We start from the raw sequence: 15,357 nt of genomic DNA on the forward strand, positions 1-15,357 counted from the left end.
CCAGGGCACAGTTGTAATCTGAACCAAGCAAATCCAGATTCTAACCGTATAAATAACCCTATGTCCAATTATCTGGGATTCACTCCAGGTCTTCTGGGCTCCTCCAAAGAGCTTGAGTCACTTCTCCAGTTGTGCCCTCTGGAACACACACAGCTTGTCTTCTAGGCTCTGGCTGCCTCCACTCCTCTGCTGCTGCTGCTGTTGGTGGTTGTCCCATGGTACTGGCATCCCTGAAAGTGCTGGGGCCCCTTGCTGCAACTGGGCTGTGCTTTCGCCAATAACCTCGCCTACGTTCTCTTCCTGGTGCCAGACCTCAAAGTCTTTGCATGGCCCCTTCAGTACTAAGCCTTCAACTGCCCCTGAGGCCACACATTCGCCTCTCCTGGCCTCGCACAGAGCCAAGCCTCAGCTGCTCCCCATAATCCCTTCATGCCTTCAAAGCCAGTACCACCTGGGTGACTCTTACACTTAACCAGATTCAGCTGCCAACATGAGGTACATCTGTGGCTGTCTCTGGGCCACAGCATCACTGGGCTCTAGGAAACACTTTCCAGAAGATTTCATCACAGTAATGCTGGGCTCTCCTTAACCACCACTAATTTCTTAGCTTCAGCTAACCAGCATCAGCTGCCCTGGTGACAAAGGTTTCCCTTCAATGGTACTGATCTCTTGTTAATCGCAGCCGATTCTTCAGCTGACCAGGACAACAGAATCTTAATTCAAACTTGCAAACGGCCCTGATGTCTTTAAATTTACCTCTGAAACTTCGCAAATGAGGGCTCCATTTCCTACATTGCTCTCAATATTCTTATTTTCCAGACTCCAAAAGAACATCCCACTGAGATCACGACACTCAATGGCTCATCTAGCCCAAGGTTTCAAAGTCCTTCCATAATCCTCCAAAAAAACATAGTCAGGTCTGTCACAGCAGTCTCCCATTATGCTGATACCAATTTGACTTTCTTAGGGTTTCTACTGCAGTGATGAAACACCATGACCAAAACACAAGTTGGGGAAGAAAGGGTTTATTCAACTTACACTTCCATATTACTGTTCATTACCAAAGGAAGTCAGCATAGGAACTCAAACAGGGCAGGAACCTGAATGCAGGAGCTGATGCAGAGACCATGGAGGGGTGCTGCTTACTAGCTTACTTCCCATGTCGTGCTCAGTCTGCTCTCTTACAGAACCCAGAACCTTCAGTCCAGGGATGGCACCACTCACAATAGGTTGGGTCCTCCCTCATTAATAACTAATTAAGAACATGCCTTACGGGCTGGAGAGATGGCTCAGTGGTTAAGAGCACTGGCTGCTCTTCCTGAGGTCCTGAGTTCAAATCCCAGCAACCACATGGTATCTCACAACCATCTGTAATGGGATCTGATGCCCTCTTCTGGTGTGTCTGAAGAGAGCTGCAGAGTACTCACAAATGTGAAATAAATAAATCTTAAAAAAAAAAAAAAAAAGGGGGAGGGGGGAGGGTGATGTTTGTCCGGAAACCGGGAAAGGGAATAACACTTGAAATGTATATAAGAAATACTCAAGTTAATAAAAAAAAAAAAAAAAAAAAAAAAAAGAACATGCCTTACAGCTGGACGTTATGGAGGCATCTTCTCAACTGAGTTCCCCCTTTCAGATAGCTCTAGTTTGTCAAGTTGACATAAACTAGCCGGCACACTACTTAACTTGTCCAGAATCACAGTCAAGGGCAAAGGCTAATTCCAGCCCAGACACGTTAGAATTCCTGCTTCTAATCACTTCATATTGTAACTCCCCGCCCATGAGTGTTAACTCTCACAGCATCACGCTTCAGTTTCTGTGCAATAGACGAGGGTGACTGCTTCTTTCTGGAGCACACTCAGGTGCTGGATGCTCTTAGGCGCTTCAGAACTCTGAAAGGCACTATTAGTGTTATTAGTTTTCTGAGAGTAAGTGTTCCTTCTCATTTTTTTTATAAATAAGCCAAGACATGGGGTTGGGCATCATGATTCTCTATTCAGCAGCTCTTGGTTTTGTCCTGCTGCCTGAGCAAGAGAACTATCAGTCAGCTCTATTTCTACACCAGCGCCAGCCATCTTGAATACCTACTGACACTGAGAACACAACATACTATGATAGCTGGTTGTCAGTCTTCTGGTCTCAGCCATGGCTGCAGATTTCCTGGTGTCATAAGCCTCAGTGAACTCCACTTTTCTCACCCTTGCTCTCTTTTCACCTGAGAAACTTTTATGTAGCCCTAATTATGCAGCCATGTAAGGTAGGAATTCATATAAAACATGTAACACAGTTTGAGGGAACGTTTTATTTATTTAGGTTCTTTGAGAGAGGGTTTATCTGTGTAGCCCTGTCTGTCCTGGAACTCACTTTGGAGACCATACTGGCCTCAGACTCTGAGATCTGCCTGTCTCTGCTTCCCAAGTGCTGAGATTAGAGAGTGCCACCACCACCTGGATACTACTCTCATCTTTTACCAAAGATCATCATCATCATCATCATCAACAACAACAAAAAGCAAGCAAAGAAGAAACTTATTTTCAACAATTAGGATAAAGTAAATTTGCACACTGCTAAAATGGATATGTGTGTGTGTGTGTGCATGTCTATGTGTTTATGCATGTGTGCACGGTATTCTCAGAGGCCAGAAGAGTGATTAGGATCCCCAAATGCTGGAGTTATAGATAGTTGTAAAGCACCCCATGTGAGTGCTGTGTTTGGTATCTCAGATCCTCTGGAAGACCAACTGTTCTTAACTCTAAGCCATGTCTCCAGCCCATAAACCAAACATTTTAGCACTCTATAATTCAAAGGTATACTGATTTAGGACACTCTGAGGAATAATGGTAGAAAAACACTAAATTCTCTGCTTTCTGTAATTAAACCATTCTGTTTCTGAGAGAAAAATAGAAAATGCATGCTCAGAGTCACTTAGTGAGCTACTTGGAAGGTGCTATCCTGTGTTGTCTTCTCTGGTTTTGGAGCATCTGACCCAAGGAAACTTTTCTCTCAAGTGAGCTTTTCCTGTCTTTCTGTTCTGAGAACTGAGGGGGCAAGCGGTAAAGCAGCTGGGGCAGCATTGTGGTGAAGGCAGCAGCAGCTGTGAAGTCTGGTGGCCAAGCTGAGACAATGGCAAGGCCTGGCATGGAAGCAGCAGCTGAATAATTCAAAAGCAGCCCCGACAGGGAAGAAAGGCAGCGCAGTGAAAGGACAGCTGGAGAGAACAGAGAGCGTGACCAGAAAATACAGCCCCGACAACTGGAAAGTTTCAAAGTTGTTAAATCTTTGGGGCCAAGAGCTGTAGCATTGCTGCTGCAAATCCCAATAATTGGGTCAGCCTGGAAGCTCCTAGCTAGCCATAGCCAAGAGCTGGGGAAATCCCTGCTTCCTAAACCCATGTAAGAGCTGTTACAACTTTGTAGGGATAGATGGATCTCTGTTAGTTTCACTGATGCACAGCGAGACTCTGTAATTAAAATAAAATTAAAAAACAACAAAAAAGGAGGAACAGGCGACCTGGGCACTAAAGGGCCACCTACTGCTACCTCACTGTTGCCTATGGTGCCAAATACCATCTCTTGATGTGGGTGAACCAGGACACTGGCCGGCAGATGGAGGACACGTCTCCTTCTGTAAAAATAAGCATGTCGATTTAAAATGAGATATAAGCAGTAAACGAGGTTCCAGTCAGTGAAGTTACACTTCATTTCTATTCCTGTCCTCAGGGCCCATGTGAATCACTTTCAGTCTGCTACATCCTCCCAGCTTTTTTGGTCCTCACCATTCGTCCCAAGCCTTTACAAGGATTCTCCACCGATTCGCACCACCCTTTCAGCTTTCTCTGACATAAGTCAGCATCCTCTGTATACTATCTCTGTGGTGAAGTGCCAAGGAATCCCGATTGGAAGATGGTAGACAACCAGAGCCAAGAGCTGGGGGAAATCTTTTGCTTCCTACCCCCGAAGAACTGTTTCGACTTGTAGGGATAGTTAAGTCTGTTGAATTCAGTCAGACATAGAGTGAGATTCTATTTCAATAAAATGTAGGAACAGGACGGTGCTGCAAATGCTAATCTCCACTGCGATGCCGCGATCAACCCGGGAAATTCTCCTAGATTAGCTACCGCAGCTGACCCGATCTCTAGTCCCGCCCACACCACGCCCCCTGAGCCTGCGCCGGGATGATGACGTCGGTTTTCCGCGCCGTGAAGAAGCCGGTGTGTGGATTTGTCTCGGTGCGGTTCTTCCTCTGCGTGTCCCGCCACTATGAAGGAAACGCCGCTTTCCAACTGCGAGCGCCGCTTCCTGCTCCGTGCAATTGAGGAGAAGAAGGTGCGAGGCCTGCGGGGTGGACACGCTGGCTTTGGGAGTAGACTCGGGTTACCGGTGGATTCATAGTCAGTTCGACCTGTGGTGTGGACTCGGATGGTTCCCAGTGTGGACTCTGCCCATTCCCCAAGCCTCAGGCCAGTATTTTACCCTGGCCAGTTCCTTTGAGCCTCAAGCTCCACTAGTATTCAGTGGCGGGGACATTGGAACCCAGGATCAGACACACACAGTTGCTACTCATAAATATGTTAAAGGAATAAATGATGTTTGTTTACAGCGGCTGGATGGCAGACAAACCTATGATTACAGGAACATCAGGATCTCATTCGGAACGGATTATGGATGCTGTATTGTAGAACTGGGGAAAACAAGGTAATGGGATTCAAGTTAGATAGTGCAACCGGAAGTGTGAAAATTACAACATACTGACTCTGTTGTTTACCGAGCAGCTCAGAAGTCCAAACATGCGTTTTAAAAGTCTGTTTAGAAATATGTTTCTTTAATGCCAGCCTTTTTAGTTTTGTGCTAACACTTCAACTTTCAACAAGTGCTTTCTGCTGTATGAGTATCGTCGTTCCGTGTGACCTTTCTAAATCATGTAGACAGCTAACACAGATCACACAGTTTATCTGCATATCTCATTTTCTAGTGTGAGGAGTGTATAGATTGTGTCATCAGTAAGCCTCGGTTTCCCTTTTATTCTCAAGTGATGTAAGAAGAGTTTTCCTTTCAGTCATTATTTTATGTATACCAATATTTTTTTATTTTTGCATGAAATCTACTTAACATTTAAAAAACTTTATTATTGTGTATGTGCACTATTATGTGTGTGAAGGCAGCCTTGCTGGCCCCAGTCTATGACATTCTGTATGTAATTTCTTCCTCTTAAGTCACACTGTGTTATTTAGAATTTTTGTTTGTTTGTTTGTTTGTTTGTGTGTTTTAGATTTCTTCACTTTTTTTTTTTAATTGAAAAGAATGTTTAGTTGACCGCTTTGCACCTTTTATTTTTGCAGAGTCCTCGGACAGGTTTCCTGTGAACTTGTTTCTCCAAAGCTCAATAGGGCAACAGAAGGTATTCTCTTTTTTAACCTTGAGCTTTCTCAGATGGCTGCTCCAGCTTTTGAACCTGGCAGGTATCTCACTCTTTATTAAGCTACTTTAGCTGTAGAAGAGCTTTACCATCAGTGAAACATTGTTCTAATGCCCACAGTTGAAGTTTATGACGTTAGTTCATTCTTATTTCCATAGGCAGTCAGATCTCTTGGTGAAGCTGAATCGGCTCTTGGAAAGGTGTCTAAGAAATTCAAAGTGCATAGACACTGAATCTCTCTGTGTTGTCGCTGGTGAAAAGGTGGGACATATGCTCAGAAGTTTCACAACGAATACTGTTGATTCAGACAGAATTAAAACATAATCAGGATCTGGAAACACTGCAGAAGAATCAGTTGCCAGCACTTAACATGGTAGTTCACAGCCACCTGTAACTGTACTTCTAGTCTTTTGGGGTACCAGGTGTGAGTGTGGTACATACATACATATATACATACATACGTGCAGGCAAATGTGCATAGATGAAAAGTAAAAATAAATGTTTTTTAAAAACATAAGTTTCAGATGTTGGAATGCTTCCTTTATGTGCATATTCTCAGTCTTTCGAATGAGTCGCATAGACAAGTTAACTATTACTACTTCAAGTGTTCGTAAAATTAACTGCATATTTTACTGGACAAACCAGAAGGATTAATTGCATATTTAAAAATAACTGTGTGCGGGGTTGGGGATTTAGCTCAATGGTAGAGCGTTTGCCTAGCAAACACAAGGCCCTGGGTTCGGTCCCCAGCTCTGAAAAAAAAAAAAAAATAACTGTGTGCAGTATTACTTTCCCAGTGGCCATTGGTCACGATCAGTTGGGATTTATTTTTGTATTGAATTCACTTTCAGGTTTGGCAGATACGTGTAGACCTACATTTATTAAATCATGATGGAAATATTATTGATGCTGCTAGCATTGCTGCAATCGTGGCCTTGTGTCACTTCCGAAGACCCGATGTCTCTGTCCAAGGAGAAGAAGTAACATTGGTAAGCTTCCAGGGTTCAGATCAGAATCGTTCCTATGATGGGTATCCTAGATGTGCAGACAGGTGGTTCGTAGTGGAGACATATGGTAGACAGAATTTAGGTTGATTCTAGTCTTTGTTCACAAGACAAAAACCGCAAATGGAAATTTCACATTCTCTCACAGAATTGTCTGTCAATAATAACATGACCCTGCTTGTTTTTCTATAATAGAACTATGGCTCTTTCTTTGGATTGATTACTAGAGAAATGGTTGGTCTCTGTGTAGGTCAGCATGAGAGGCCTATATTACCCCAAAAGGCCTGAGGCTTGCCAGATTTTCATGTTTCTTCAGGCCCTTTGTTTATTAACAAAGTAGATGTGTCAGTTTGTGAGAATACCTGGAGGGCTTGTTACCAACACACCACTAGGTTCTTCTTGGAGAGGAGGATAGAGTAGGACCTAAGAGCTAAGACTCTAACTCAGAGTGCCCAGGTGGTTCTCATGCTCATCCCGGGATCACCGGGAGAACCAGTGCTCCATGCTATGCTTCTCTTTTTGCCAGGGCGGTCAGTTTTGATTTATATATTGCATGATAGAATAATGAAAGTGTACTGTTAGAGCCCTGGGCTGCAAAGGGAACCATCTAATGCCCAAGTTTTCTGAGTAGCCATTGAGAATGCTCTTTTGAGGCATTTTGCCAGAGCAGAATTTGAAGGCTTGGCGGCAAGAACAGTGCTACAGAGGAAGGAGAGCGTAAAGAAGCTAAAAACGGAGAATGTGATTAGTTTACACGGAGGTGGACTCCTTATCCTCAGAAGTCCAAGGGCTCCTGTGTAGCACTGGATGTGTACCTTCCTAAAAAGGCTACTGAAATGAAGCTCTGGGGTAGAGGATTAGTCATGAGATTGGTATTTATCATCATAAAAATTTAAGTAGGCACATAGTTGTCAGAGTCACACAGGTAACTATAAAAGACATTATTTAGTTACCCACTATTAAGTATTTCCTATCTTAGTGTTTTGTATTTTTCTCATTTGCTGACTTTAAGACTTTGGGCTTTTCTTCTGAAACAGTATACCCCTGAGGAGCGTGATCCTGTGCCTTTGAGCATACACCATATGCCCATCTGTGTCAGTTTTGCTTTCTTCCAGCAAGGGTAAGTATTATCTTGTCCGGGGTTGAAAATGTAAGTATGTCTGGGACTTGGATTGGGTCTTGTAACTCAGCTCTCTATGTATCTGAGTTGACTGTGACCTTCTGATTCTCCAGCTTCTGCTTCCCAAGTGCTGGGGTTACAGGCTTGTGTCTCTGTGCCTGGTTTAAATAGTGCTGGGGACTGGGCTCTGGGTTTGTGTATGGTGTGTAACAGCTGAGCTAGATCAGCTCCAAGCTAAGAACTTTATGCTCTGTTCAGATCTGCACAGACCTGCTCTCCTTAGTATTCCACCGGTCACTGGTTTCTTCCTATCTTTGTAAGGGTTTTCTTAATAGAACTGACATTCAGTTGTTATAAATGTATCTCTTACTGTTTTTCTGCTCACAGCATACTTAGATAGTAAAACCCTTCCCTGAGCTAGATAAATGCCTTGAGGATTATGTGTGGGCTCAATTGAGATTGTGCTTGGGGTAAGGGTTGCTGTGGACCAGTAGAGCATTGGCAGTGTGAGGCATAGTTCAGGGAGCAATTCCAGGAGCCCATTGCAAGGGGAAATGATTCGCAAACCAGAAAACTTGCTTCTTTCAACTGTCTAGCCTTTTCTTCACAACTCCTTGTTAAATTCTCACAGTATAAAATGGGGAGGCTTATACAACCGTCTAATGTGCTTCTAAGTAAGTGTGATTCTTAGATCTTCAGGAGAAACTGCCATGCGTAAGAACTGGAGAAACAGTTCCAGCTGTTAGTCACTGTAGGTGACTCTCTGTCAGGAAAAGGGCACTGCAGAGGCAGGCAGCCTCTAGAACTTAGAGGGCAGGACCGCAGTGCCACTGTAAAATGAACCAAACTAATGTTCTCTCATTCTTTATCTGAATTTACTGTGACTTCATTGTAATGGCCAGAGACACAGATTGCATTTAACTGGAGCTATTGAGCTGAAGTGACTCAAACCCTTCAGTATTGACTTTGAATGCTGACTAAAAAATAAGACAAACCCATTCTCCTAGACACAGCACTCAGCTTCAGATATGTTCAGGGTCGTTTAACATGTGTTTCAGAACATACTTATTGGTGGACCCCAATGAGCGTGAAGAGCGAGTGATGGATGGCCTGCTGGTGATCGCCATGAACAAGCATCGAGAAATCTGTACGATTCAGTCTAGTGGTGGGATAATGCTGCTCAAAGACCAGGTTAGTGCTGTAGCCAGTTTCCTGTAAGAGGTCTCTTTTCAGAAGTTTTAGTGTGATTTCTTTTCTAAAATTATCTTTTAAAAATATTTTTATTTATTCATTTTTAAATTCACTTTTTATCCTAATCACAGCCCTTTCCCTTTTCTCCTCCCAGTTTCACCTACACAAATCCCTCCTCCCATTTCTTCCTCACCTTCTCACTAGGGAAGGGGACCCCATCCCCCTGGGTACCACCCTACCCTGTGGGATCTAGTGCCAGCAGGAATAGGCATATCCTCTCCTACTGAGCCGCAACCAGGCAGTCCAAGTCAGGCCAGCACACCCAATGGCAGAGAGCAGAGACTGGGACAGCCTCCGTTCCACTTGTTAGGGGAACTACATGAACAACAAACTGCACATCTGCTACAAATGTGTAGGGGCCTAGGTCCACCTGCTGCATGCTCCCTGGTGCCTTAGTTAGGGTTTTACTGCTGTGAGCAGACACCATGACCAAGGTAACTCTTAGAAAAAAAACACTTAGTTGGGACTGACTTACAGGTTCAGAGGTTCAGTCCATTATCATCAAGGCAGGAGCGGGGCAGCATCCAGGCAGGCATGGTGCAGGAGGAGCTGAGAGTTCTACATCTTCACCTGAAGGCTGCTAGTGGAAGACTGACTTCCAGGCAGCCAGGATGAGGGTCTTAAAGCCCACACCCGCAGTGACACACCTACTCCAACAGGGCCACATCTAATAGTGCCACTCCATTAGCCAAGCATATGCAAATCATCACATACACCTACTCCAACAAAGCCACACCAAATAGTGCACTCCCTTGGCCAAGCATGTACAACCCATCACACCTGGTCAGTTGCCCAGACTCTGAGTCCCCATGGTCCCAGGATAGTTGACTCTGGGTTTTCCTGTGGTGTCCTTCACCCCTCCAACTTGCTTACTTCTATCTGCCACTCTTCCACAAGGCTCCCTGGACTCTGCCTGGTGTTTGGCAGTGGGTCTGCTGCTGGATGAAGCTCCTCAGAAGGCAGATGCACTAGGTTCCTGTCTGTTAAAAGTATCCTTTAACCAGAAGCCACAGGGTACTATAGTTGACTAAGACTAGTTATGTTAGCATTCAGTACAGTCATCACATGGCCATGTAATGTCAAAGTGGGCATGAGGTGTCCTGTTTTTCCTTGCCTCTCCCTGTATGTGTCCTCTAGGACAGTGGTTCTCAACCTTCTTAATGTTGCCACTCTGTAAAACAGTCCCTCATGTTGTGATGACCCCAGCCATAAGATTATTTCATTGCTCCTTCATAACTGATTTTGTTGCTATTATGAATTGTAATGTAAATATCTGGTATGCAGGATATCTGAAATGTCACACACACACATACATACACATACACACACCCCAGAGGAGTTGGAGCTCACAGGTTGAGAACTGCCCTTCTAGGATTTGGTAAGGAACCCAGGCCAGTGAACAAAGAATCAAACTACTATTTTTAAGCATTAAATGGAAAAATTAAGAGAAAAATAAATTTTACTTTTGGAGTTTGGATAAAACCAGCAGTGATACTCAAACCCAGGCACATATCTGGATCACATGGAGGATATTAGAAAATAGGGTGCCATGTAACATCTATTATAAATATTAAATGCTAGGGAGAGGTTTAAGTCATATTGTAACTGAAGTTTATAGCTTTTGGGCAAATGACTTGTCTCTGGGTCTCAGTGTATCTGTACATTAGGAAATTATTGCTGGCACCATAGATGCAACTGAAGCGTTAGTGTGTAGGCATCTGGATACAAAGTGGTCAGTGATTTCCATTATTGTCACCAGCACCATTGGTACTAGGATTGCAACCACTATTGATTCCTGTGGATTATTGTCACAGAAAGGACGTCTGCATTCCTGAACACATTTTATCTGTTGTCTCTGTACTATTTTCATGTTTTGTCTTAGTTGTATTTACTGTGCCTTAATTTGGTATTTGGAAAAGAAATGCTCAAACTGTAAAGGTGGAAAATTGACGTCATGGTTTTGGGTTTATTAAAAAAAGCTGTTTGGTTGTTGTCTGTAACAGTCCGTATTTATAAACAGGTTTTCAGGTGCAGTAAAATAGCTGGTGTGAAAGTAGCAGAAATCACAGAGCTAATACAGAAAGCTTTGGAAAATGACCAGAGAGTTAGGTAAGTATAATTTTTCAAAATGATATGTTCTTTAAATTCGTGTTTTCTAAGGTTTTCTCACCCAAGGGCAGCCATATAATTTTACACTTGCTCTTTACTTAGTTACTCTCAGTTGTACACACTAGTGTTTAGTTGAAACTTTATTCTTATTCTAAAAAGTCACAGAAGTGTTGTCTTTAAAAGTTAATATGTTCTTATGAAAGAAAAATCTAATAACTTAATAGAGTACACATGCTGGTTCGTAGCTCAACTTCCTGTTACCTTAAGCAACTTCTGTGTTTTTCTTGTTCTGTGGGAGCCTGGTGCCTTCTGCTATAACTGACTTGAGGATTAGAGAATGTACTTCCAAGTACCTCACACATGTGAAGCAGAGGTTCAATAAATAATTATGACTTTTATGTCTTGATAACTATAGTAGTATTCTAGTTTGATTCTTGTTGCTGTGATAAAACACTGACCAAAAGCAACTTTGGGGAGGAAAAGATTTATTTAGCTTACACATCCAGATCACTGTCCACTGGTGGTGAGGAACCTGGAGTTAGGCCTCCTGGCTATGCATGTAGCATTCCCTCTAATCAGGGAACTCACTCAGAGCCAGGGAGGCATACCAGATCCAGAGGAATGCTGATTGCTGGCTCACAGGCTCATGCTTAGCTACATTTCTTACTTAGCCCAGGCCTCCTGTCAAGGGAATGGTGCCTCCCACAGTGGGGTTACTCCTTCATAGTTAACAGTCAAGGTACTCCCTCAAGTGACTCTAGGCTGGTTCAAGTTTAGTAAAAGCTACCCAAAATCTAGTAATGAAGCAAGTCTATTTCTTCAAAGACAAAATATTAATTTTTTTCTTTTTTTTTTAATCTTCAAAACAACCACTACCAAAAACCCATCTATAGGAAAGAAGGTGGAAAATTTGGCTTTGCAGAGTCTATAGCAAATCAGAGAATCACAGCATTTAAAATGGAGAAGGCCCCTATTGATACCTCCAACATAGAAGAGAAAGCAGAAGAAATTATTGCGGAAGCCGAACCTCCTCCAGAGGTGTATCTTTATTGGGTGGTTTTTTACAGTAATATGATGCGTAATTTTTTTGTTTTGTTTTTTAAGGTTATAGTGTGCATATTGAATTTTGTTTTGGGGGAACTCGTACTATAAGAGGAAGATACCCCAAATTGAGTTGATAGTGTAACATCTATCTTCTCTTCGTTATCTCTAAAAACTGTACATTTTTCTATTTTAAGAACCAACTTAGAGCTGGGGATGTAGCTCCTTGGTGCTGCACTTTTCTACTATGTTTAAGGCAGACCCTGGGTTTCATTCCGGTTTTGGTTGTATTCCCCTTTCCCTTTAATTTCCCTTTGAGAAGTGGTACTTCAATATTAATGACATGGCCAAGTTCTTTATGCATTGCTGTGTAATCTTGAGATCATGTGCAGTTGCTCTTGAGCTGTGGAACACAGGAAGCGTCTTAGAGGGAACCTGATCTCTTCTCAGTAGCTCATTAACCATTGCAGATAGTCAGTTTTCTGAACTTGTTGAAGTGTTTCTAAACCTGTGCTGTGGACTCCTGGAACTGCCCAGATTGGAGAGGGAATAGAAAACTCCTGGGGTGACCTTGAAGATTCTGAGAAGGAAGAGGAGGAGGAAGGTGGCATTGATGAAACTGTCATTCTTGATGATACAAAGATGGACACGGGAGAAGTTTCTGATATTGGGAGCCAAGGTAGGTAATGCTTTTAATGTGTTCAGAGACAGCTACAATTGAGATATTTAAACTACAGATAAATATGTAGAGGGGTATGGGGATTATAGATCATATATAGGGATATTTCCTGTTTTTGAAGGGGATTAAACTAAATTTAAATTAAATGATTGAAGTTAAAGGAACTATTAATACTAGTTCTAAAAGAATGTTTTTATTTTTGTGAACTGGTGGTATGCTTTGGCATACTAGTGATACTTTTAATTGAACAATTTTTAAAAATTACACGTAGCCAGGTGTGGTGGCATATACTTTTAATACCAGGACCATGGAGACAGGCAAAAAAAAAAAAAAAAAAAAAAATCTCTGTTCTACATAGGGAGTTTCAGGCAGCAGGATTAGAGATCCTGTCTTAAGAACAAACAAAAATATATCCATGAGCATTTTAAGATTTTTCTTAAAGATTTCGTCCTGACAACAGCCTTGTTTAGTTCACTTCAAATATAAAAAAGCTCCTGACATGGGCCAGAAAGGTGGTTCAGCTGTGGTGATACTTGATGCTCAATCATGGTAACCAGAGTTTGGATCCAATGCCCTCCTAATTCCAGCTCCAAGGAAACTGACCATCTTCTGGCCTGTGGGTGCCAGCACATATACACACAAAACTTCAAAACAAACTATGATGGCACAGTACTGCTCAGTACAATTATCTGTGGTAAGAAATGTTACTTTGTACGTTGGCTAAGGTAGCAGCCACTACTGTTCGTAATGTTGAACATTTTAAATGTGGCTTGTCTGAAGTTAGTAGGTGTGGCCACATTGGTAGCAGTGACCATCTTTTTAGGGTATAGTATTCTTTAGAAGCTAGATGTGTTCTTGAGTATGCCAGGGTGGAGTTCAGAGGAACTTGCTGGAGTCCCAGAAAGTTATGAGCAACCCAATATGGATGCCAGGAACTGAATTCTGGTTCTCTTGTATAGTACATGCTAAAAGACTTACTATATGTGTGCTACAGATTTTATGAGTGCCTTGAAGGCTAATCAGGCACCAGATCTAGAGTTGCAGGCAATTGTGACCACCCCCAAGCCCCCAAATCTGAGTGCTATTACCAGAACTCATGGCAATATGCACTGAGAGAACATTCTGCCTGCCTTCATAAAAGGGAATTGTTACGTAAGCCTTTGGTGGTATTGTTTTGACAGGGGAACAGTGTTGGTTTAATTAGGTAACTGGGGGGTTGGGGATTTAGCTCAGCGGTAGAGTGCTTGCCTAGCAAGCACAAGGCCCTGGGTTCGATCCCCAGCTCCAAAAAAAAAAAAAAAAAGAAAAAAATGAATTAGGTAACTGGGTATTTTAAGGTAAAGAGCCTAATTAGGATTAGTGATGCTATTTCTTATCATCTCACTCTGCACATGTGTATACCTCTTTTCAGAGGCCTTTGTTTCTGGTTTTAAGAATCCCGAGCGGGGTTGGGGATTTAGCTCAGTGGTAGAGCGCTTGCCTAGGAAGCGCAAGGCCCTGGGTTCAGTCCCCAGCTCCGAAAAAAAACAAAAACAAAAAAAAACAAAAACAAAAAAAAAAAAAGAATCCCGAGCAGTGAAACACACAGCCAGCCAAATGGGCAAAGGGTTAAATTGCAAGCTTTATTTACACACATATATAATTACTGTTCAAGAGAAAAATGGCAAAAAAGCAGTTTTCTACAGTTTTCATGGTCAGCTCTGGTAGCAAGAACATCCTAGCTTACATGTCCTCTGGGAGAGAAAGAAAAAAAGAAAAAGCTTACAGAAAACATCAGTTTTTACAAATTTTCAGAGCTGCGAGGAGCTACTTAGAATAGGGTAAGATTTGGAAAGAGTATGTATCAGCCTCCAGGCAGCATAGTTGAGCTTTTAGTTAGCCTGGAAATGGGAGCATTAGGACCTCTGATGTGGTCAAGTAGTAAACTCCTTTTTTGGAATTTTCTTAAAGGTGCCCCTATAGTGCTATCAGATAGTGAAGAAGAAGAAATGATTATTTTGGAGCCAGAGAAGAGTCCAAAAAAAATAAGGTAACAAATTTCTGGTCTCTTTCAAATATACATTTAAAAACTGGCCGTAGTTCTATAAAATGGTCCAAGTGGTCTAATCCAGGACAGATGGGGGTACAGTGAGCTGTTATATTACTTTATTCACAGAGCTCAGACCAGTGCAAACCAGAAGGCACCAAGTAAAAGTCAAGGGAAAAGGAGGAAAAAGAAGAGAACTGCTAATTAAGCTAAAGTGGTGTGGATGTGTATGTATATATATATATAAAATATATATATATATAACTAATAAGAGGGTATTTGCTCAGTGCTAACAGCTCTGGATATTTTTTATTTGAAAATCTATTATGAGCTGAACTTAATAAACTGTTTTGTCTTTAACATTATGCTTCGAATAAACTTTCTGGAAAACTTTTCTGTTGCATAAAAGCTTCCCAATTCATGTAAAACCTTATTTGTAAAAGTTGGTAAATAAAATGTCTCCATAAACTACTGTAACATGTGAGCTCTGAATGAGTTCTGCTACACTGAAAACAGATTCATCTACTTTTGGTTACTTATAACCAAGTCAGAAACTTGGTTTGGTTGCTTACAATTATTAAAATCAATGTCAAAATTTGAAGGCATCTTTCCCTGAAATATTTTATTTTATAAAAAGCTTTCCCTACCCCACCCTCAACAATAAAACAAATCAAATTAGCTTTTTTAAGTGACATCATTCTTTTTGCCTCAA

The 15,357-nt window shown here is 42.0% G+C and overlaps 1 protein-coding gene across 3 annotated transcripts; it reads left to right on the forward strand.

Moving 5' to 3' along the window:
* Positions 1–4,165: 4,165 nt before the first annotated feature.
* Exosc9 (exosome component 9) lies at positions 4,166–15,122 on the forward strand. 3 transcript variants are annotated; one of them, XM_063281565.1, is made up of 12 exons: positions 4,166–4,325; positions 4,600–4,694; positions 5,339–5,458; positions 5,574–5,676; positions 6,267–6,404; positions 7,457–7,539; positions 8,598–8,730; positions 10,811–10,899; positions 11,793–11,939; positions 12,438–12,619; positions 14,513–14,648; positions 14,775–15,122. In XM_063281565.1, exons 1-12 carry the CDS (start codon positions 4,260–4,262, stop codon positions 14,851–14,853), a joined length of 1,371 nt encoding a protein of 456 aa, XP_063137635.1. In that variant the 5' UTR covers positions 4,166–4,259; the 3' UTR covers positions 14,854–15,122. The 3 variants fall into 3 exon arrangements, with proteins under 3 accessions (XP_063137635.1, XP_038957919.1, NP_001020577.1); NM_001025406.1 differs by having other exon boundaries at positions 4,215–4,325; positions 14,570–14,648; positions 14,775–15,117; XM_039101991.2 differs by lacking the exons at positions 14,513–14,648; positions 14,775–15,122 and having other exon boundaries at positions 11,793–11,937; positions 12,411–12,591.
* The last annotated feature ends 235 nt before the right edge of the window (positions 15,123–15,357 follow it).

This window comes from Rattus norvegicus, chromosome 2 (assembly GCF_036323735.1).
Source record: "Rattus norvegicus strain BN/NHsdMcwi chromosome 2, GRCr8, whole genome shotgun sequence".
Taxonomy (NCBI): Eukaryota; Metazoa; Chordata; class Mammalia; order Rodentia; family Muridae; genus Rattus; species Rattus norvegicus.

What these genes read in the sequence shown, in the direction of transcription:
- Exosc9 (XM_063281565.1), top strand. Translation starts at nt 4,260, where the DNA reads ATGAAGGAAACGCCGCTTTCCAACTGCGAGCGCCGCTTCCTGCTCCGT. An exon ending in AAGGAGAAGAAGTAACATTG is followed by an intron (nt 6,405 to 7,456) that starts GTAAGCTTCCAG and finishes CTTCTGAAACAG; the next exon opens with TATACCCCTGAGGAGCGTGA. An exon ending in TTTGCTTTCTTCCAGCAAGG is followed by an intron (nt 7,540 to 8,597) that starts GTAAGTATTATC and finishes CATGTGTTTCAG; the next exon opens with AACATACTTATTGGTGGACC.